Below are 25,023 nucleotides of genomic sequence, written 5' to 3' on the forward strand. Positions count from 1 at the left end.
ACGAGGTTATGGAGGCTTCAGGGTCCTAATGCCTGTCGCTTCCAGCCTGTCGGTTCCAGACTGGTGAGGATTGAAACCTCTCTTCAACGTCCTGTCTTCGGACGAAGCCGCCGTGGAACAACTGCCGCAGGGTTCGAATCCTGACTCGTCGCCAATGTTAAGTCTGTGGGTTGTATTATAAATAATCACAGGCTCCACTGTTAACAAAATAAAACACGTCTTTACTATTCAGAGGCTCGGGCGATTCTGCCCTAGTTAACGTATCACAACCCTTATATACTGGTGTGGTCACTATCGGTATTACAGTATACATGAGCCAATAGATAGTGCCACCCTAAAGTAGTGCTCTTAAAGGTGAACGGTTACATTCTATAGTTCCCTTAAAGGTAAACGGTTACATACACAACAGTATCTAGGTCAACTTACAAACTGAACAGGTTTAGCTGGTCTAGGCTTACTCAACTTGCAATATAAATGTTTGAAAGTGAACTTTTTTTTTGCCCCACAATTGTAACTTTTTTAATAAAGCCCTGAAGGAATTCCCTACCAAACTGCTCCTGTTGGTGATCAGGCTGTAAAATAGATGCTTCATTTTTTTGGTGCCAACACGACGCTGAAGGAGCACAATGGAAATTACCTACACGAGAGTCCTAGTCTGCAATTACAGCCAGTGCATGCATGAATGGATCTAGCTTGTCACAAATGCTCAGTGCGCTAGAGAGCTTCCCTTCCCAGGGGCCTGGATTTGCTAAATGAAGCAATACTAATGCATGGTCAAATATTTTACATATTTAACAGCTTTTTAAAATAAAAATTATACACTTATGGGGACACTTATTTAGCACAGAGAAATATATTTGCCACCTTAACATTGTGATGCACTAGCATGTCTAGACAGGCAAGTAGATGGGCATTCAAGGCACACACTCCCTATTTGGTGTAACAACGGCATTGTGCCATTTAGCAGGAGTTCTCATCCTCAAATTTTGGTAGCCGTGAAGAGCATATTTTATTAGCTGTAAAGGTTAAATTCTGCCAATAATTCACTGCACACATTTTCAGCTAAACCTGTCAGTCAAACCCGCCACGGTAAACAGCGCCTTGGATCAGAAACTGGTCACCGCTACAAAACCTCACAAATCTTTCTCTTCCTCCTCACCTCGTGTTTAGCAATTTTGAGCATGCCAGTATAACCATCAAGGTCTTTATTTAGGCTATTCCTGTTACACAAGCTACAACAGCAGTTGATGCACCTTCAAATTATGACTAACGCATCAGATTCACTAGAATGATGCCAGGGCTTAAAGGGTTAAATGATGAGGCCATGGGCCGAATGGCCTCCTCCTGTGATATACAATTGTATATGTTGCATAAACTTGGTTTGTATTGCTTTGAGTTTAGAAGGTTTAGACGGTTGAGGGGTGATCTAATCGAGGCATTTAAAATGATAAAGGGATTCAACAGAGTAGATAAAAGAGAAACTATTTCCTCTGGTGGGAGAATCCAGAGCAAAGGTGCATAATCTTAAAATTAGAGCACGGCCATTTTGGATTGAAATCAGGAAACACTTTCATACAAAGGATATTGGAAATCTGGATCTCTCTCTTTCCCTCTCTCCCCCCACCCAAAGGATGTAAAAAGCTGGGTCAATTTAAACTTTCAAGACTGAGATTGGCAAGATATTTGTTAGAGAAGAGCATCAAGGGATTAGAACAATGGGTAAATAGGAGCGGAGGTACATTTTCACCATGATCTAACTAAATGGCAAAACAGCTTCGAGGGGGTTCAATGGTCTACTCCTATTTGCATAATTAGACCGAGCCATGAAACCTCAGAGGCCAGTTGATGTAGGGTACACATGAACCTATCTTTTCGCTTTACAGATTCGGGCTGACCTGCTGTGTATTTCCATCATTCTGCAATTATCTATCTGAACATGACAATTCAGATGAGCCCAAAGTAAAAATTACTAGGACTGACCTTGTGTAAGAACTCCTCCTCATCCCCCCCCCCATGCTAAAATCTACTGAGCTAAATATTTGCATGGTTACCGAGTAGGAGAAGGCAATTCAATTTTTACTGCGGTTTCAGAGAGGCTCTTCGGAGTTAGAATACCAGAGGTGGAGAGTCATTGATGAATCGGTGACCCACATACGCAGCCGAGAACAGCATGTAACAAGGTCAATCACAAATGGGATGGGGGATTTAAATAATCGGTATCACTATTCAATTTCACATTTCTTTCTGAAATTCTAACTCGGGACACAAAACCTAGGTACGCGACATGAAAAGCAGCTGCCACTACCATTTTTAAACAGACTTACAGTACAGTTGGTATGCAATACTGTTGAATCAAGCCTTTTTATTTTTAATAGGCTCAAACATTACTAGAAAAATATTGCGTCTGTGCTCACTCGGAGGGCGAACTCCAAACCATCACCGAAGCGTACGAGAGCATGGGCCTTACACTAAACATCCGTAAGACAAAGGTCCTCTACCAACCTGCCCCCGCCACACAGTACTGCCCCCCGATTATCAAAATCCACGACAAGGCCTTGGACAACGTGGACCACTTTCCATACCTCGGGAGCCTACGGTCAACAAGGGCAGACGTCGATGACGAAGTCCAACACCACCTTCAGTGTGCCAGTGCAGCCTTCGGTCGCCTGAGGAAGAGAGTGTTTGAAGACCAGGACCTCAAACCCGGCACTAAGCTCATGGTCTACAGAGCAGCTGTGATACCCGCCCTGCTGTATGCCTCAGAGACATGGACCATGTACAGCAGGCACCTCAAAGCTGCCTCCGCAAGATCCTGCAAATCCATTGGCTGGATAGGCGCACCAACGTCAGTGTTCTTGCTCAGGCCAATATCCTCAGCATCGAAGCTTTGACCACGCTCAATCAGCTCCGATGGACGGGTCACACTGTCCGCATGCCCGATGCGAGACTCCCAAAACAAGCGCTTTACTCGGAGCTCCGGCACGGCAAGAGAGCCCCAGGTGGGCAGAGGAAACGCTTCAAGGACACCCTCAAAGCCTCCTTGAAAAAGTGTAATATCCCCACCGATACCTGGGAATCCCTGGCCCAAGACCACACAAAGTAGAGAAGCATCCGGGAAGGCGCCGAACAGCGAGTCTCTTCGCCGGGAGCAAGTGGAAGCCAAGCGCAGGCAGCGCAAGTCAACCCAGGCACCCCACCCACCCCTTCAACCACCGTCTGCCCCACCTGTGACAGAGACTGTAGGTCCCGCATTGGACTCATCAGTCACCTGAGAACTCATTTTTAATGTGGAAGCAAGTCATCCTCGGTTTCAAGGGACTGCCTAAGAAGGGGAAGAGAAAAATATCTGGTACAAAAATGAGTACGGCTCACTTCTCACTGTTCCCAGTATTCCCATCCACCCAACACTCTTTCTTTAGCCAAGAGAGCTAAAAAGTCCCAACCTGGGAGTTCTCTGCAGGTGCACTTCCAACAAGTCTGCTCCTTCTACTTCTAAAGCAAAGGGGATACATTTCTCAAGTGACAATTCAGAACAAGTAAAAACAAGCTCAATGACAGCCCAAGCACATACAGTGGTTACAGTTTAAACTTCCAATCCCAGGATTCATAGGCCATTGCTCTACCACATCAGTAACTAAGCCAAGTTTACCTGGTTATACAATTTACAAGATAACAAGTTAGTGTTGGCAGACAGTACCAGATAGAACAATTGTTCTCTCATTTCTAATCGGCACTTTTTTCCCCTTGAAGACGTACAATGTCTAACCAGACAGTAACGCTTTAGGATTACAACCGCTCAAACAGCTAAAAATGGTCGAAAGGCATCGAGAATCTACCTTAAGTTATTGGTGTTACAAGGCGGAAGCACCAACATAATAATGCTAATCATAGAATAGTACAGTACAGGAGGCCATTCGGCCCATCGAGTCTGCACCGGCTCTTTTGAAAAGCAATCCAGTTAGTCCCACTACCCCGCTCTTTTCCCCATATTCCTGCAATTGTTTCTCCAATTTCCTTTGAAGGCTACTATTGAATTTGTATCCACCACCCTATTGAATTTGTATCCACCACCCTATCAGGCAGTGCATTCCAAAGCCTAACCACTAGTTTTTCCTCATATCGCCTCTGGTTCTTTTACCACCTTAAATCTGTCTCCTCTGGTTATCAACCCTTCAGCCATTGGAAACAGTTTCTCTTTATTTACTCTATCTAAACCTTCATGATTTTGAACACCTCCATCAAATCTCCCCTTATCTTTCTCCCTAATGAGAAGAACCCCAGCTTCTCCAGTCTACCCACGCAGCTGTAATCCCTCATCCCTGGAACCATTCTAGTAAATCTCTTCTGAACCCTCTCCAAAGCCTTCACACCCTTCCTAAAGTGTGGTGCCCAGAATTGGACACAGTACTCCAGCTGGGGCCAAACTATGTTTAGCATAACATCCTGGCTTTTGTCCTCTATGCCTTATGAGCCGATATTCAATATTCATCCATTCAATGTTGCTTCGGCAGTTCTATATAGTAAACTACTATTGTAATTCTGTAGAGTAACCCATGATACTCCAAATTGGTTCACCATGTATCATCACATTTCACCCCTCATCTTGTTCTTAAAAAAAGACAAGTTCCCTTGTGAAATTCATTAAAGTCAGACTACTGCAAGCAGAGAAGAGGCGAAGGTTTGAACTATCTTGATTTCACAACAGAACTGTGGGTCTACTACTGATCTGATGAGTGTGTGTCCATCAGGGCTGTCGACAATTCTGCTTCTGTTGTAATACTGTCTTCTCAGCTGCACCAGCACAGGAGCGGTCAGCAACTTCTTTGCTAACACAAATTATGTATCATCACAGGTGACAAGTCTCTGCTCCACGTGCAGCCTTGCAGAAAATAGTGCAAGTGCCTGGAATACAAGAAATTATTGCAATGTTTAACTTTGGCCAATGAAATGTCAGCAAAGTAGCATCATTAAAAAAAAATCCCTCAACACATCTGAATCTTACCATTCTTCAGTGAGAACAGAAAGTACATGGAGCTCCTAGTTAGCTCATTTGGCAAGTGCTTTTGCAGCATGGAACTGAGCCATATAAAACCAGAAATGTTCCAATATGTCGGCACGAAGTTCACTGATCTTAGCGAGGGCAGAATGCTACAATTGTTGGGTGTCCTTGAGCTGGGCAGGAGAGGGAAAAAAAAGGGTCACCGGGAGTTCCTGTGCCTCATCACTATTCAGGGGCTCCTGCTAAAAAGTGCATGTGTGTAAACTAGATCATGTTTGACCCGAAATTTAAAAAAAAACAGAAAATGCTGGAAATACTCAGGTCAGGCAGCATCTGTGGAGAGAGAAACAAAGTTAACGTTTCAGGTCGATGACCCTTCGTCAGACAAAAGGTCATCGACCTGAAACGTTAACTCTGTTTCTCTCTCCACAGATGCTGCCTGACCTGCTGAGTATTTCCAGCATTTTGTGTTTTTATTTCAGATTCCCAGCATCTGCAGTATTTTGCTTTTGTATTCATGTTTGACCGGAGTGCCCCAACGGTTTGCCGTCTTGGCTCAGATACAAAGAATGACCACTTGGTTGAGGTACTGGGCGCACCAAGTGCACGTGGAACCATACCCCAGTGTACTTAGAACATGAGGGAAGAGAATGGGGTCGGGGGGGGGGGGGGGGGGGGGCAGAAGAAAATAAAGTGAAGCTTTTTAGATGTACAGGTACTGAGATTCTATTGAAACAGCAAGGAACATTGGCACTGGAACAGGAATAGGAACACCCAACTGATATTTGGACTGATCCCTACCCTAGGCACAACATGACCACTTGTAGTACGGAACACTGCCCCAGCTGTAATCTGCTAACTTAGTACAGGCCATTGTAATTAAAACTGGAATCTTTGATATGATTCAGTATCACACTGGGGAGTGCATTTATGCCAAGATCCAATTTGAAAAATAAAATTTAGTGTTTAGCGAAAAAAGAGAAAAAAATGTCAGAATATACATACACAGCCGTACACAAAATAGGCCGACACATCACTCCAAAACAAAATTGCTCAACGTAGCAATTTGAAAAAAAACAGAACAGATCCTCTTTATTGTTAAGTCTCTGTATTAAATTACAACAGGCAACATACTTCCTGGAATTGAGAGCTACGCTGGAAGATGCAAACCAAAGTCAATGTCGAACTATCATCCCCCCAACATGGGGAAAATCCATCGATTTCCACCCTTAGAGCTCTGGGGGTTTTATTTTTTCCTGAATTCAGGGAAAGGGAACATCAGATGAAATCAGCTGCAAGTTGGGTCAAAATGTATAATCAAAAACTTTCCGATTTAATGGGGAAAAATCACAGCAAATTTTTTTTTTAAAGTGCACTCAAACAATTTAATCCACTGATCGTTCTTGCATTCAAGGGTTCGAATAGGTTTAATTCTATCATTCGTTTTTCAGAGGATAATTATCAAGTTAAACTTTGAACTCAGAAGCCTCCCTGTAGAATAAATTTCTACTATCCACCATGGAAGACTTATTTTTTTTAATATGTGAATACCGGATCACAGTATATTCCTGGAATTCACTGGGCTGAATACTCAAAGGATAGTTAGTGATAAGTCACTGAATATCACAACTGCAGGAGTTGTGTAGCTTTCTCTCACAAATGGGAGAAATTGCACATCTAACCTCTTACCATTAAGCAGCCAGTTTATGGAACAAGTCATCTAATTTTCTAATACAGAACATCAATTTCTTACATTACTGTAACAATTTTATTTGAAATTACAAGTTCAACAACTAGAGCAATTAATTTGATTGGCCATGTGGCAGAAAACCTGTTCCACTGCAGACTATATATATAACCTGCTCCGCCACAGATTCAACCCAATTTCTAATCACCTGTGACAGACAACCAAACAGATAAAACATCTAAAAAAGGTAAATCTCTGAAATTTCCTCACTTTTGAAGAAACTCTAAATATTAATGGAACCCTACAAACCACACTATTCAAATCTAACCTTTGTTTCACAGATCAGAAGTGATGAACCACTGTACTCTGAAGAATGTTTAATTACCTACACCCGCCCTCACCACCTTCAATCCTGTTCTGTGGACATTTTTTATCCTAATCTAAAAAAAGTTAAGAATCTGTATATTAAACAATCTAAAGCTGTATTGTCTGTTTTACATCACTATGCTCGAGATGAGCATTAACAGCATTCAGTAAATGCTGTCGGCATTTTATGCATGGCCAAGAGAGGGCTAACTCGTCTATAACTCCTGATGTCCTGCTCCTGAAATAACATTCAAAACCAATCAAGATCCCATGACTGAGTATTAAAGCTACAAATGATAGTTACAACCCTAAACCACTATATATTTTAAGAACTGGTCAGAAAGCTAGTTTTAGCTCAGTGACACTGGGCTCTAAATATTAAAGCATAAATGAATCTCAACAGTTATTCAATCTGGACATGTCCTATTTAATTTAGGTTGGTAATAATGCCACATATTGGTATTTCAATGACTGACAATTTAAAATGCACAGCTTTGGAGCACTGACTGAAGTCGGGAGAAGAAGAAATAAAGAAACTAGCAACAGCCTCCACAGTTTAATTAGTAAAGCAAGAGAGAGAAATTATATTTAACATTCCGATATATTCTATTTAATCTAAAGATGAAGAGAATTCCCAGATAAACACGAGCATTATCTCGACACCTCAATGTCGCAACAGCAAAACTGTTGAACCAGGTGAAGCTGATCCCCAATTGAGTCACTGGACTGACTTGGTTCTCTCTGCATTGAAAGACAGTACAAGTCAGAGCCTTGAAAAACAGTACACCACCACGTTTGCAGTAAGAATTCATGTTGAATCAGCTGGAAGACAGACCCTGAATTGCCTTCCATTTCTGTTTAAATTTGAGCTATACACTCTGAAATAGCATTAGTCAATTAAATCCACCTCAAAGATGGCAATAACCCAGCGCCAATTCAGAGCAGACTCTTACCAAATCCAAATCCCTACAACTCAGATTGTTGCGCAGCGCAGAGGTATTAACAAATTTCTGCATTATTTTGATTTTAAAATGTACTTTTCCAATGACACAAGTTACACAGCGGGTAGGTGAGGGGTGCAGACCAGTATTTGTTTGGGCTCTTTCAAACTAAATGCCGTATAAATGGGTAATTCAAAGAAACAGGAATCAGCAAATTTGAATACTGAAACTGGATTAGGGACAGATTTTTAGTATACAAACAGGGGCTGGCTACACCGGATATGTTTTTGTTTCTCTGTACAACAATCCATAAGCACCAATCTTACACAAGATACAGAACGATTCGTATTGAAATGATTCGGTCACAAATTGTAACTACTGCTTAAAATAAGGCAGATGAGAAAGATGATGAGGCAATATAAACTAAATGGTAGTGCAGGAAGAGAGAGACCTGGGGGTTCACATACACAAATCTTTGAAGGTGACAGGACAAGTTGCTAAAGCTGTTTAAAAAAAAGCATATGGGATCCTTGGCTTAATAAAGTGAGGCATGGAGACAAAAGCAAATTAAGTTATGCTAAACCTTAATAAATCACTGGTTAGGCCTCAGCTAGAGTATTATGCCAAATTCTGGGCACCATACTTTAGGAAAGGTGTGGAGAGGGTGCAGAGATTTACTAGAATGGTACCACAGAAAAGGGGCTTCAGTTACATGGAGACTCTAGAGAAGCTGGGATTGTTTTCCTTGGAGCAGAAAAGGTTAAGCTGAGATTTAATTGGTGTTAAAAATGTTAAGGGTTTTTGATATATAGAGTAAATAAAGAGACACTGTTTCCACTGGTGGGTAGGTTGGTAACCAGAGGACACAGATTTAAGATAATTGGCAAAAGAACCAGCGGGGAAGACAAGGAGAAATGTTTTCACACAGCGAGTCATGATCTGAAATGCACTGCCTGAAAGGGTGGTGAAGTAGATTCAACAGTAACTTTCAAATGGAAATTGGATATATACTTAAAAGGAAAAGTTTCAGGGCTATGGGGAAAGAGTAGAACCAATTGGACAGCTCTTTCACAGAGCCGGCGCAGGCAGGATAGGCCGGATGGCCTCCTTCTGTGCTGCAAAGATTCTATGGGGTGAAAAGAACAGGTCACATTTGCTCATAAAATAGGTTCAGGCCTATTATGTCTTGGGCAGACCATGTACAGCTGCCTGCATACAATGTGGATCTGGGTTGGGTTTCAATAACAACGCTTGATGAAAACATCAAGAAAAATGCATGCATAACAAGTGTTCCAAATGGAAGAAAAGACTTTCGTCTGATTTCTGCAAATTACCAAGACTAAGTTAAGGCTGTAATCAAGTTTGATAAAGGTTTTTAAAATTTACTTTGTGATTTCCCAATGAACGGATAAGGCCAAAGTGTAATTTAGTGAAATTAAAGCAAATACAAAAATAGGTACAAACTTATTTAAACATGTAGCTAGTATTCACTATTTCTATTTAATTCTTTGAGATTTTTTTTTTTTTTTTTTTTTTTAAATAAATTTTTCAGCAAACATTTATTGCAGGAGACATGTAGGAGAGTTTAATATTCAGGATGGTTCCTCCTCAAAGTAAAATTACTGTTCAACTAAATTTAATTATGACTATAAAGAACTTGTCTGCCAGACACTATACTGCCTATATTTAATTAGGTCACATTAGTGATACGACAATAATTCACATCAATGACTTTCCATCCGAGTGGGTGATTCTCCACAGGTATGGAAGGAAATTCAGAAGTAAAATGGTGCAGAGTAAAGAAGGATTATTATCTGATGGATTTTATGTTGTGAAATTTAAACAGTTCATTTAAAAAGCAAACCGTTAATAGTTGATAAGATAAAATTGGAGTATGATTCCTACGATATTTGGATAGCCACTAAAAATACATCACAGTAATTTTAGTACAACGTGCAAGAGGTGGATCTGAAACATCCACTAGTGCCCCCATTGCCTCAGCAAGTAGCTAAGCCACACAAACCAGGAACATCCCAGTTTCGATCCCCACTCTATGCTCAGTTACCTGATCTCAGCCAGAATGGGAGCTACAACTGGGCACAGCATCCTTCAATTAGGGGAGGAGAATTTTGGCACTTACTGATCACAATCCAGTGGCAACTGCTGTAAATGTTTGTGTGTAGACAGGTGGTCTGGGTATTGGATCAGATTCATCTGCAATGTCCCTCACGGTTAAATAACTTACTCATGCTAACCATCAAGGCGCATGCATGAATAATGGCCACTTGTGCGAGGTACTGGAGGGTGACCAGAAACATGGAACCAAGTCCCATCAACAAGCCAACGTTTGAGAGAGACATTCGGCAGGGGGGGGCAGGGGCCGGAAAAGAAAATCAAATCTACAAACCTCAAGTACTAGAGGATGGATTGCACAAGCTTTTCACCCACACTAAGAAATGCCTGAAAACTGATGGTATTCTTCTGCCTTCTGCCCTTGTGTTTAACTTCCCTAAGCATTTCATGCCAATCCCACATAGGGTTGCAAAATTCTGGGAATTTTTAAGAGAAAACTTTCCATGGGAATTTAGAGTTTTTTTGCACACTGATGGTTTTTGTCTCTGACCCTTATATTATCTTTGTCGTCAAAATAGACATACTGTTCCATACAAATAAAAACAGGCTTTCAAAACTTTATTTAGGTTATAATTTTGAACTTTATTGAACCCCCACAAAAAAGACCCATCTAAAATAAAATAGAGAGTCAGCTTATTTAGCCTGTAATTTGTCCTTATTTTGTCCCTTTGAGTCTTCTACTCCTCATTGCTCCTCCTGATTCTCTGACTCCAACGTGTCCATTTCCTCCTCTGTGTCAGTGTCTAGCTGTGTGGTGGACACTTCTGTATCTGGCTCAATAAGTTGTAGGTTTGCCCGGATAGCCACCAGTTTCTCCACTCTCGTTAGTCAGCCTGTTGCGCACCTTTGTATGCGTATTCCCAAAAAGTGCCCAGTTTCGTTCAGAGGCCGCTGATGAAGGTGGGGTTTGGAGTATCACCGATGCAATAGGTGACAGGGCCTCAGATGCACAAAGTCCCTTCCACCAGGTATGTGCACTGATATGCTTGCATGATTCCCATATCCCATCCCCATTCCAAAGACCTTGCTTGGTAGAGAACTTTGCCAGACTTCCCAGAACTTTGCCCACATCCAGATTGAGATGGTGTGAGAGGGTAGAAATCACACTGCAAGCGCTGTTGATCTGTTCTCCAGAAAGTATTGGTCTCCCAACATGCTTTGGGTCCAGCATGTATGCTGCAGCATGAATCGGCTTGACACAAAATTCTTGACGCATCTGTATGAATTGAACAATTGCCTTCTCCTCTGCTTTGAGCAGCAGGGATGTGGGTAGGGCAATGCTGATTTGTTCTTTTAAATCAGTAAAAAGCCTGAGAACATCTGACAAGACAGCGTCATCTCCTTCAATCTGAGCAATTGCAGATGCTACTGGTGAGAGTAGTTTAAGGCTGCTAACCACTCTCTCCCAAAACACATCATCCAGCAGTATTTTCTTGATGGTGGTTTCCATATCCCCAGACTGGGATATTGCCATTTCTTGCAGCGACTACTTACCCTCCAGAAGGCTGTTGTACATTATGACACCACCCCATCTAGTGTTGTTGGGCAGCTTCAGTGTGGTGTTCTTGTTCTTTGTCATTTGCTTGGAGTTGTAGGTTGCTGCAACTACCTGTTTTCCCCTGACATACTTAACAACTTGCTTGGCTCTCTTGTACAGTGCTTCCATGGTTCTCAAACCCATGATGTCCTTGAGGAGCAGGTTAAGCCCATGAGCTGCACACCCAATAGACGTAATATGAGGGTAGGCCTCCTCCACTTGAGCCCAAGCAGCCTTCATATTCGCAGCATTGTCAGTAACTACTGCAAAGACCTTTTGTGATCCAAGATCGTTGATGACCGCTGCAACACAGTCTGCCATCGCTATTGTTTCTTTGAGCTTTCCTTGGACTCTGTTATACTCAGCCTCCAGCAAATAAGTAGACAAAGCATGTCTGGTGGGAGGACAGTATGCAGGGCGAATAACATTGAAAAATCTCTTCCAGTACACATTGGCTGTGAGCATGAGGGGTGAGCCTGTTGCATATACAGCTCGAGCAAGGCACTCATCTGCATTCTTCTGGCTATGGTTATCCATTGCATCAAAGAACCTTCCAAGTGGGCCAGGAGTTGCTGATAAGGAGCCTGGTGCTGAATGAGAACCATCATCTTCTTGAATGGAAGCAGAGGAACTCTGGGCTGACTGTTGTGAGCTTTGAGTGAAGTTGTTGCATTTGGATAAATGCTGCTGCATCTTTGTAGCATTCTTTACATATGGCTTTCTACAGTGTTTGCACATGTACACAGTCTTTCCATCTTTAATGCCTGGGGTAAAATGCTTCCACACATCCGACGGTAAACGTGGCATTGTTCTATGCAGAGAAATAAAGGGCATTCATCTCTGTCGAACTGCGGTCGATCAGCACGATTGCAACAGGGCGAGTACATTTTTGCTGATGCTCCATTTGATGGAAGCATGGCCTGTACACACACGACGCTACATCACCAATAGTGTATTATTTTGTATATTTTAAATTGAAGGACAACAGAGTTCAACAAGTAACTGGTTTATTTGGTATAAAGTCTGATTTACTTACTGCATCATCACAACATCAGCAGAAAACAAAATGACTTCCCTCAGGACCCCTAACCTGGATCTTTAAAAAACTATAGCTGTCTTACAGATGCCTGCAGGCCAATCACAATTTGATATGCAAATATTACAAATAGAGGGAGCTAATCGCTCATCCAACCAATCAGGGCACATTTGTTCACAGTCACACACAAAACTTGTAATTATTAAAACAAGCCAAGTAAGAAGATAAACATATATTGATTAAGAAATTCCTTAATAATTAAGATTCCATCTCTGTTAGTAATTTTAAGAGAGGACCTGTGGAAAAAAAATACAAAAAAAAATATTATGCTAGCATGTGCTTTTTTGGGCAAAATTCCCAAGCTAAACTTCCCGTGGAAAATTTCTGGAAATTTCCCGGAAACTTTCCACCCCTTTGCAACCCTAATCCCACATAAGAGGGTGTGCGGCTAACCTACTCCCACATTTCTGGCAATGCTTCGCTTTGGGCCATTCAAGTATACTGCATGAAAACAATGCATTTTAGCCACTTTGATTATTAAATTGATTATGTATTCAGAGGAAACGCTACAAATATGAACCATATTCAGATTTATATGGCATTGCTCACAGTAAGTCAGATGATGAACAGTTTTATAAGGACTAATAAAGGGTTGTAACCACATAATGCAGAATGTAATATTCTGCTTGTATGGTGAAGCTGTATCTCATTAAAGCCACAAAGTGTAAGTAAATAAATAAGGCCTCTGGTTATTCAGAATTTAATTGTCGTTTAAATCAGGGAATTTGCCCAAACTGTAAAGCACTCCCCAGTTTTAGCTTCACATCAGCAGCATTATGTATTGTGTAACAGTTTTTTTTTGTTCTGTAACAAAGTGAGGGGTCTGCAGAATGACATGTTTTTAATATATTCAAAGTTGATCTATGGTGGCATGGCACAGGTAGTCAAGTCCAAGTATAGTCTTCAAGCAAAGCAGGGTTAAAGGGTGGCAGCAATTGGATCAGGACAAGCAGATAGTTAGATATAATACATATATTCCATCCCCATTTTTAAGCCATACATTCTGTGCTTGTTTTTATATACATTTGATTTTATATTATACACAATTTGGGAAGCAGAGTAGAGTTGGTTGGAGTATTGGAGGTGTTCTACGTTATAGACCAAGGAGCTGGGCGACACCAAATGGAGGTTGGACAGTGTTGCAAATAGCGAGGACCTGACAAGCTTACATACACAGATTCCGCAATAAATGTAGACATAGGAATTTACAATGGAAAAAGCAGACAAAAATGTGACAAGAATTAAGGTTTTGTCAACAAGGGATGAGTGCAGGCACAAGGTTTTTAATACATTACACTATTGCATCCCCCCGGTATTATTCACAGTAAGTCAAGATGTGCTGTTTTATAACAATTTCATACCATAAAACACACATTATTCTGTTGCTATGGTGAAGCCATGTCCCTTTTATGGTAATAATTTGCATTAAGTAAACACTGGGTGAGGTCAGAGGTGCATGGCTCTTGAGGCTTAAGATCACAACCCTTGCAGTACCAATTTTAAAGTGTGATTTGTAAACCCACTCAGGAGGTTAGAGATTCTGGCTACTGTATAAAACAAATTCCTCACCCCCACCCAGAAGCAACTTAAATGTAGTTTAATGCTTGTAACATGGCAGACCATAGTGTATGCTATGCACTATACTAGCAAATATATATATATACACACACCATATGTAAAACACAAAGTATTCTTCTGCTAAAGTGTAGGCGAGTCCCTCGAATGTTACAAAGTCTAATAAATAAGTAAACATTTGATGAGTTCACTCAAAGGTTAATTGCTATTCAGCTTTTTGAGAGAAGGTCAATTAAGAGTGGCAGACACTGGCTCCTGTTCCTGGAGAGTTTTTCTGTAAACCGTGAGAAACAGGAAGTGCGCAGGGTTTTATATTACTATACTAGAAGAGCTCCTATGGCGTGCTTACGGGAAGTCAGCAGATACACGGCTCTATTTTATGCATCAATACCACTCATTTATGGCAGTTGCATAATTGATACCACATTTTTATAATAAAGTATTATAGACGTATTAGCATTTTTTCAGGTTTAAATTGCGATTCTAACCACAATTTCATTGAAATTGTAAATTATTAGCCTCAATTAGATGCTGGTTTAGGTACATAATTTTACATCTTACTTTTTAAAAAACTCAGAGGGAACTCGCAGGCAGGTAGGAGCCATGTTGAAGTACTGAGATTGGGGCCTGGGGGTAGGGGGAAAACACAAGGCAGTGATGCGACTTTAATTAAGTTATGAGGATTATCAAGGAGTCATCCTAATCCTAACATTTCAATAATGTTAGAAGGATATCAAGGGATATGGAGCAACGGTGAGTAAATGGGGTCGAAGGACAGATCAGCCATGATTTAATTGAATAGTAGAACAGGCTGGAGGAGCATCAGTAGGGGAGGAGTAGAAGGGAGTTGGGTTGGGGCGCTGGGAAGATGAGTCCATGGGCAACAGTAGTGGGAGGGACATTTCAGTGCCTGGAAATGGCATGATGTAAAAGTGAAAATAATGCATTTGTAGCTGTAACCGGGGCCTGGCTACAAGTTCCTTAAAGAGCTTTGTGCACAATTACAATCTTGGTAAGCGCATTCAAGAATTTGAAGCTAGTTCCTGGGTCACAGTTGGGAGCGTGACAATGAAGGTTTTTGTTGGGGGGGGGGGGGGGGGTTCAGTTCAGGATGCAAGTGACGTGCAGTAGGCACAGAAACTCAGTGTGCGAGTGGCAGCGGGAGAAAATTGAAAGTGATTAAAGGCGTGGGTGATCAGGGTAGGAAAAAAAAAGTGTTGAGCACTTTGGGCGGGTGTAAGGCAAAGAGAATGAAGGCTGCAAGCCTTAATTAATTCCCCTCCCATTCCTGGAAGATTTTAAAAAGCTCAAACAAAATGTCTACTGTCATACAGAATATGCTGTTTCCTATTTAAATAAAAAAGGCTAGCCCAGTTCAGTTGCAAGGAAGCCCTTCGGGGAATTCTACCTCCACCCAGCAAGAGCAATATTCCTGGCCATGACTAGAAATGGCCTTTAAGTTGATAAGCAAATTTACCATGATAGTGGCAAGGTGCACAGCTGGGTGGAAGGACTACTATAGTGTTACGGTTGGAGGGCAGTTGTGGACCAATGAAAAAGCTAACTCAGGTAAGGGAAATCGGGCAATTATTGCACAGGGCTCAATGAGTGGGAGGCAACAGAGCAGAGCCATCAGATGACAAACCAAGCTGTGCTGGGAGGGCTCATTGGGTAACTAGAGTATATCTAACATTTTCCAGTTCTGAGGAAAGGTCATCAACTGAAACGTTAACTCCATTTCTCTCTCCAGATGCTGCCTGACCTGCTGAGTATTGCCAGCATTTTCATAGTTTGCTTTAAGCCCAACAGGCAGGCGTGACAGACATAGCATGGAGAAGTGTTACATTACTTCCGGTAAGTATCACGTTTCTTGTAACATGTATAATAATTTAACTATATAATAAAAAAAGCGTATTTTGCAATAATTCCAGTATAATCATAATCACTACATTTGAATCACTCAATTTTACAAAGTGCATTTCATCTCACAAAAGCATTGCACACTGTACTTGTACTTTCAGTTTAGTATACTGTATTCGCTGATCACGATGAGGTCTCCTCGATATTGGGAGACTGCTTTGCGGAACACCTCCGTTCAGTCCACAAGCATGACTCCCAAACTTTCGGTCGCTTCCCATTTTAATTTTCCATCCAACTCCGACCTACACTGTTCCAATGAAGCTCAACGTAAGCTCGAGTAACAGCACCTCATCTTTCGATTAGGCACTTTACAGCTCAACAATATCAGATCATAACCTCTGCCCCGATTTTGTCGGACAGCAGCTGCTGTTGATTCTGCTATTCCCATCTCCACCTCCTCGAGACCCATCTTTTGTTTCTTTGCTTGTCCCATGATGCCTTGCACCATCATCCCTTTTAATCTCTCCTGCCTTCCACCTCATCAGACCTTCCCTTAGGTTCTTTCCTCCCCTACCCCGCGCCTCTGTACTTGCTTAAAACCTGCTACATCTGTAACTTTTTCCAGTTCTGACGAAGGGTCATCGACCTGAAGCATTAACACTGTTTCTCTCTCCACAGATGCTGCCTGGCCTGCTGAGTATTTCCAGCATTGTGTGTTTTTATTTCAGGTTTTCAGCACCTGCGGTATTTTGCACATTCATATTATCCTGGCTGGTTGGGATGATGGAACCACCGTTTTCCAAATGCCATTAATAACACTTGTTCACCCAACTGCCAGATCACACTGTGGGAACAGCTCCCTCATCAGCTAGTTTTGCCTCCCTCCCATACATTAGCCAGCTGAGCCTTGCTATAATGGAGAAGTTAGAATGCAAATGTTAATCAATATACTGGGATTCAAACCAGCCTACTAATTGAGAGTCTAATGCTCAACCACTGGATCTGCCAAGCCGCCCCACAAAAGACCTTTTAAATGTCAATCCCACAGTTGACGGGCCTATGTAACAACCTTGCATAAAAATCTTTGAAGACCATTTTCAAATACTTTTGCAGAGAACTGCACAACAGTGCCACTTTGTGAACGTAAATGCTTTAAAAAAAAACGCTACAAGACTGTTTTCAGTCTCCACCAGTGCGCATGTTCTTCACTGGCTGAGTTTTTAGACTAAGCTGCTCAAAAGAATTCCACAAACAAGATTAGTACCAGTTTTCCAGGCCGGGGGAGATAAGATAAAATTATCAGTTTGATTTAACAAAACTAAAATACAATTATATAAAATCAAAGTAGGATTTTACATTTGAGTATCACATGCTGGAGACACTGTGCGACATTAAAGAGGTACTTCACCATCAGCTCCACTCACCTGCAGAGGCTGAATGAGCACCTATTAGTTTTATGGCAATCATATTCAAAACATTGTTCTTAATGAGAAAACGAGGTACCTCAATAACATTAGAATTCTCGGTTCAAATATAAAAATTAACTGCATTACAAGAATGCAGCCAGATGAGCCGAATCCCAATACACACATCCACCAGAAAAACGGCTCAGTAAACAGTTTAACTTACGATTAATTGATTGTACCCGGAGGTACATATTTTCAGTTTTTGAAAAATTCAGGATTTTGGACCTTTCAAACACAGGTTTAAAAAAAAAAAGGAAAAACAGAAATTCAAGAATTTTTTTAAATCTTAAACTGTTGAAAGTGCTGTGCATGTCATCAGTATTCATTCTCAGTAACAAATGAGTGTTTTAAGAGAAAAAAAGCATTACATTGAAGACTTCTTAATATCGAAGTATTGGACAGAAAGAGGAAGCGAGTGTTTTTCGGGAGCCAGAAGCAGTATTGAGTTCAAATGAGGTAAAACAATGGAAACTGGATTTTCAACCAGAGCATAATGTGCCATTAAAAAAGGTGCAAAATCCAAAAGATGTAAATAGCTTGAGCTGGAAAAAAAAGGAACACTTTGCTTAAAAAAGAAATTCTGAAAACACAGGCCTAAGTGTACCTAATAAAAGATCCTGTAATCAATGGAAATGATTCTGTAGAATAAGTGAATTGGAATTAGCTGCATCATCGTGCATCATAAGTGAACCAAAAGAGTCACAATTATTCATTACAGTGTGGATTGAACATAGGTACTGCAATTTCACTGTTAGTGAAATAAATCCCAGTATCAATGCCATTCAAATCATGATTTGATTGTCAGAGCATCCTGTCTACCATCATTCATACACATAAAAGCTTGCCAAATCAAAAAGAATTACAACCAACCTGTGCATATAAAGACAAAGAACAGGTCAGAGTACATTTCAAGGGCATAATACAACTCAGCTACCTGTTTCACTCCGTTTCAGGTTATGTCAACTGCCTTGATTTTACCTACATGCACACATTTACCAATACCCCATGCCAACCATTTTGGTAGTTCAAGTTATTTTGCATTTGACTCACAACTCGATATTAGTGAGGCATTGCGTATGTTCCAAGACAACGATAGATTTTTGGATACTAAGTGAATCAAGGGATATGGAAATCGGGCAGGAAGGTGGAGTTGAAGTAGAAGATCAGTCATCATCTTACTGAATGGCGAAGCAGGATCGAAGGGCCGGATGGCCTACTCCTGCTCCTTTTTTAAATATTCGTAACACTGCTCAAAGTCATTTATTACAGTTGGGTGAATTTTGTCAGTTCTCAGCTGGGTAGAGACACAAGAAACGCAAAGTGAAGGATTTGATGCTGCCCATCCCATCTTGCGCCGATAAGACCTGTAGTAAGTGCTGTAGTAACAGCAGCAAAAGGTGGCTAAGTCCTCACTGGATGAATCTGTTTCATGCAGAAAATGTTTTTATGGGCGCTAGGATTCATTTCAACAACAAAATAAATGCCTACAGCTCAGTCACCAAAACCTACAGGAAATAGAATATAACTATGCTTCTTAGTTAGAAGAGGCACACAATTCCAAAAACCCCGACTCCACTAATACTCCATAAAAGTCACTGCCCTGAAAGGAGTCCAATCATTTATGCTACATTTAGAACTCACCCCAAACTCAGGATGCCACATAAATGCCCAAAAATATCAAAATTAAATCACTACATAAGCATGCCAATTGCTGCATTAGGCAATATTATATTCATATTAATAAATTATAAATATTTTAGGTGGTAGCCAATACCTTGATGGGCTGAAACAGCTTTATAAAACTGCCAGCATAATCATTTCAGAATGGCATCAAAATCTTTCTGGCTGTTCAGCATTTATGCATCAAGGCATTTTTTCCTGCTGAACATATTGTACTTAAATTTATATTTCAAAATATTTAATATCTTGGTGGCAAATCTCAATCTACCAACAATTCTAAACTTGAACATGTATAGATGTCACATAATTTGCCTTTCCCCTTTACGCTAAACAACTGCTAATATAGCAAAATGCTGTGCGTACCTGACTACTTCCATTATTTAATTAAATAGATGAAACACAGTATATTGAAAACATTTTTTAACTAAAAATCAAGAGGTAAAATTAGCCATTGCGACATCAGACCAAGTACAGGTTAAAAAGCTCATTTAAAATAACAGGCATTTGCAGAAAGCAACATCCAGCAAATTTCACCTCACCATTAAGTTAAAATAAATTCCAATTACTGCCTCCAGTCTAGCCAACTATTTTCAAATACAGGTCTACTGTACATGTCAAAATACTGGTATAACGTGATAAAAAAAGATTTTAAAAATCTTCATTTGCCGGCGAAACAATTTCTAAAACAAAAATTACCCATTATAGTTTGCAATATTTTACTAAAAGACGTGCTACAAACACATACAAACTACAGGAAACACAAGCACTCGAATAATCCTCGCATCTCTACCAGCTGGCAGTGGAAAAACTAAAACAAAGCTGGGGGGAGGGGAAAATAAGGACAGTCATTAGACGAGGTTAGGTTTCCCAGAGAATTCCTTGGCGAATTAAAAGCTGTTGGAACAAACCAGAACAAAAACAAAACACTTTGAAATACGTATCACACGCCGCAAAGCAAGAAGTTTTTTCCCCCTTCACCCCTGGAGGGAAAGGAAAGAGCTGAAGCCATTTGCAGGAGGCTAGTTAATCCAACATTTCTAGTAAATGACATAAAAGTTGTTGACAACAAACACAAGTGTGCTAAAGCCAGTATCACACCACCACCCGGTGAAAATAAAAAAAGGTTGGAGGAGTGTCAGCCATTACACGAGGTTAGTAATTCCAGAGATTTCATGCGGATTTTTTTATGTTAATGCAGATATATATATATAAAAAATTAGTTGCAAAATCTTCTACAAGAAGCAATGAGGTCTTTAAGCTGCCTGATCAACATTGCTTATATATATACACACATATATACACACACCAACACAATCTATTACAGACACACACTTGTCCTGACTGCGCAGGCTGGGCTGTGGCAGCCGCTTACTCACCCACTGATCTGTATCCTAATATCGCAATCTTACGGGACTTGGGCTGCGGCATGTTAACCAACGACGTTCAACCAAAGAAAAAAGTTTATGATATAATTAAGAGGGACAAAAAAAAAATTCCCCCCCCAAGATGGGGGTGGTGGTGGTGGGGGGAGGGGAGGGGAAGGAAGTTAATACCTTCAATAAAAACTAAACTACATGGAGATAGATATATTTTTTGGGGGGTTTCAAGTTTAGCAAGCGATAACACAAAGGGGATTTCTTTGCTGCCGGGGTAAAGGTGGGGAGTTTTCTCTCTCAGGTATTCTGTATTCTGGGCTCGGCAGACACAAACACCACTCCGGCTCCGTCCCCTGCCTTGGCCAGATTGAACCGGAACCTTCTCCGGCTCTGGCACCGCCCCACCGCCTCGCCTTACTGTCGCATCCGATTGGACAACGGCGATACTTCCCGGCCATTGGTTGAGCCGGGCATCAGTCATTTGTCCCGGCCGGCCGGTTGGCTAGCAACGCAGGGGGCGGGGCTTTACTTCACCCATTCTCTCTCTCCCGCCTCCTCCATCACACCTCGCAGTGGCTGCTGGGGATTGTAGTTCCTTGGCTCAGTTTATTGACACACAAGGACTGCGGATGTTGGAAATCTGGAGTACAAACAGAACATGCTGGAAACACTCAGAAAAAACTGAAATCAAAACAGAACATGCTGGAAGTATTCAGAGAGACTGAAATCAAAACAGCACATGTTGGAAATACTCAGAGACTGAAATCAAAACAGAACATGTTGGAAATACTCAGAAAAGCTGAAATCAAAACAACATGGTAGAAATACTCAGACTGAAATCAAAACAGAACATGTTGGAAATACTCAGAAAAGCTGAAATCAAAACAGAACATGGTAGAAATACTCAGACTGAAATCAAAACAGAACATGTTGGAAATACTCAGACTGAAATCAAAACAGAACATGTTGGAAATACTCAGAGGCTGAAATCAAAACAGAACATGCTGGAAATACTCAGAAAAACTGAAATCAAAACAGAACATGTTGGAAATACTCAGAAAAACTGAAATCAAAACAGAACATGTTGGAAATACTCAGAGATTGAAATCAAAACAGAACATGCTGGAAATACTCAGAAAAACTGAAATCAAAACAGAACATGTTGGAAATACTCAGACTGAAATCAAAACAGAACATGCTGGAAATACTCAGAAAAACTGAAATCAAAACAGAACATGTTGGAAATACTCAGAGTGAAATAAGAACAGAAAATGTTGGAAATACTCAGACTGAAATCAAAACAACATGTTGGAAATACTCAGAGAAAGTGAAATAAGAATAGAAAATGCTGGAAATACTCAGAGAAAGTGAAATAAGAACAGAAAATGCTGGAAATACTCAGAAAAAGTGAAATAAGAACAAAAAATGCTGGAAATACTCAGAAATTGAAATAAGAACAAAAAATGCTGGAAATACTCAGAAAGTGAAATAAGAACGGAAAATGCTGGAAACTTCTGTTTTTATTTCAGTCTCTACAGATGCTGTCTGACTTGCTGAGCAGTTTATTTATAGTCAGCCGATTTTAAGACATAATTCATTCCGCAGAAATTGAAGCGATTATTATTTCTTTTTAAATCGGGGCGTGAAAGCGGCTACTGGTCGATGTGGTTGGCGGGGGCGAGGGAACCATTCCGAGGAAGGATGGGGCCTGCAGATGGCGGTGCAGCCCCGCCGCCATCTTGAGACCAGAGAGAGCCAGAGCTCAGGGGCAGAGCTCGGGGCAGCGAGAAGCCGCCGGTTCCATTAAACTCTCTTAATTACTGAGCCGCTAGAGTTTGTGCTCGGTTAACACACACACAGGCCCGGCCACAAAGTCTAAGGAAAGGGAGGGGGGGGGTGAACAACCTGTTGGGAGTGGGCCCTGCACTAATTATTAATAATAAAAATCATTATTATTAATATTATTGGAGTGATTATTCCCCATGAATTCCTCCACTTCCTCATTCCCCAACCTCTCCCTTCTAAATCTCCTCGGAGGTTTGTGTGTGTGTGTGTGCTTTTTAAAATATAATGTGCCAGCTCCATTTATTTTTGTAACTGATCCTTTGAGTTGGCATAAACATTTCATTTCGTGAGCCAACACTACGGGAAGTAGCCTAGTGTTGCTGGATGATAAGAGCAGATCGGCTGGGGTCATGAATGCTGAACATAACTGGTGTCCTTTGGGTTTTGTGTGTGTGTGTATATATATGTATAATAAAAGTTTAAAATGAAAAACCTCTATAATTTTTTTTTTACAAGTTGTGAGGAAGTTATGTTAGTGGTTTCTGGGAGATTTGCCAGGCCATCTGCAGAGTTTTGCCAAACTTCTGGTTCAGAGAGCCAGCGGCATCATTTTTTGTGGCAAAAATAATAGAACAACTGACAGGTAATGCCACAGTGTTGAAGTGATCCACTCAGCGCATGGCAGTGTAGACATCAAATATGATATGAATCATGCAATCTATATTCTATTCAGCATGCAGTCAAAGCCAATAAAAAAGTTATAAATATGTTCTACGGTCATTTCTCTAATACAAATAAAGACTTGCATTTATACAGCACCTTTCACAACCACCGGATGTCTCAAAGCGCTTTACAGCCAATGAAGTACTTTTGAAGTGCAGTCACTGTTGTAATGTGGGAAACACGGCAGCCAATTTGCGCACAGCAAGCTCCCACAAACAGCAATGTGGAGGGTAGCTAATGTTACCCCAATATTTAAAAAGGGGGGTAGAGAGAAAGCAGGGAATTATAGACCAGTAAGCCTTACATCGGTTGTGGGCAAATGCTAGAGTCCATTATTAAGGATAAAATAGCGGAGCACTTGACAAATGGGGAAAGGTTCGGACAGAGTCAACATGGATTTACAAAGGGTAAATCGTGTTTGACTAATCTGCTGGAATTTTTTGAGGAAGTAACTGGTAAAATAGATGGGGGAGAGCCAGTGGATGTGGTGTACCTTGACTTCCAGAAAGCCTTCGATAAGGTTCCACACAAAAGATTATCATGCAAAATTAAGGCTCATGGGATTGGGGGCAAAGTATTAACGTGGATAGAGAACTGGCTGGCGGATAGAAAACAGAGAGTTGGAATAAACGGCTCGTTTTCGGAGTGGCAGGCAGTGACCAGCGGGGTGCCGCAAGGATCTGTCCTGGGACCCCAGCTGTTCACAATATATATAAATGATCTGGATCAGGGAATTGGATGCAATATTTCCAAATTCGCTGACGACACTAAACTAGGAGGAGGGGTGGGCTCTGATGAGGATGTCAGGAGGCTACAGTGCGATTTGGACAGGTTGGGGGAATGGGCGGATACGTGGCAGATGCACTATAATGTGGATAAATGCGAGGTTATCCACTTTGGGGGTAAAAACAGGAGGGTAGATTATTATCTAAATGGCAATAGATTGGGAGATGGGGAAGTGCAGAGGGACCTGGGTGTTCTTGTGCACCAGTCACTGAAGGAGAGCATGCAGGTGCAACAGGCGATTAAGAAGGCAAATGGTATGTTGGCCTTCATATCAAGGGGGTTCGAGTATAGGAATAGGGATACCTTACTACAGCTGTACAAGGTGCTGGTGAGACCGCATCTGGAGTATTGTGTACAGTTTTGGTCGCCCCATCTGCGGAAGGATGTTCTTGCCATGGAAAGAGTGCAGCGGCGATTCACCAGGCTGATACCTGGAATGGCGGGAATGACCTACGAGGAGAGATTGAATAGTTTGGGCTTGTACTCACTGGAGTTTAGAAGATTGAGAGGGGATCTCATCGAAACATATAAAATTATGGCAGGCCTGGACAGGCTGAATTCAGAGAGAATGTTTCCAATGGCAGGGGAGCACAGAACCAGGGGCCACAGTCTAAAAATAGCGGGCAAATCATTTAAAACAGAGATGAGGAAGAATTTCTTCACTCAAAGAGTGGTGAGCCTGTGGAATTCCCTGCCACAGAGGGCTGTGAAGGCTAATTCAATAAATATTTTCAAGAGAGAATTGGATATATTTCTGAAGGCTAAGGGGATTAAGGGTTACGGAGAAAAGGCGGGGACCGGGTACTGAACTGGTAAGATCAGCTAAGATCTCAGACGAAGATCAGCCATGATCTCATTGAATGGCGGAGCAGGCTCGAAGGGCCGAATGGCCTACTCCTGTTCCTATCTCTATGTTTCTATGTTTCTATGATAACGACCAGATAATCTGTTTTAGTGATGTTGGTTGAGGGATAAATATTGACCAGGACACCGGGGATAACTCCCCTACTCTT

At 41.3% G+C, this 25,023-nt stretch overlaps 1 protein-coding gene across 1 annotated transcript in view; it reads right to left on the reverse strand.

The window, feature by feature from the left end:
* The window catches only part of rheb (Ras homolog, mTORC1 binding), a 91,100-nt gene extending 70,004 nt beyond the window's left edge, over positions 1–21,096 (reverse strand). The window contains exon 1 of the mRNA XM_085987489.1: positions 20,717–21,096. Within this exon, the coding sequence (XP_085843615.1) occupies positions 20,717–20,768 (52 nt within the window). The 5' untranslated portion in view covers positions 20,769–21,096. The remainder of the gene's footprint in view (positions 1–20,716) is intronic.
* Positions 21,097–25,023: the final 3,927 nt, after the last annotated feature.

The sequence above is a fragment of the Somniosus microcephalus genome, chromosome 5 (assembly GCF_052327205.1).
Source record: "Somniosus microcephalus isolate GS21.2 chromosome 5, FLI_Smic_1.0, whole genome shotgun sequence".
Lineage (NCBI taxonomy): Eukaryota > Metazoa > Chordata > Chondrichthyes > Squaliformes > Somniosidae > Somniosus > Somniosus microcephalus.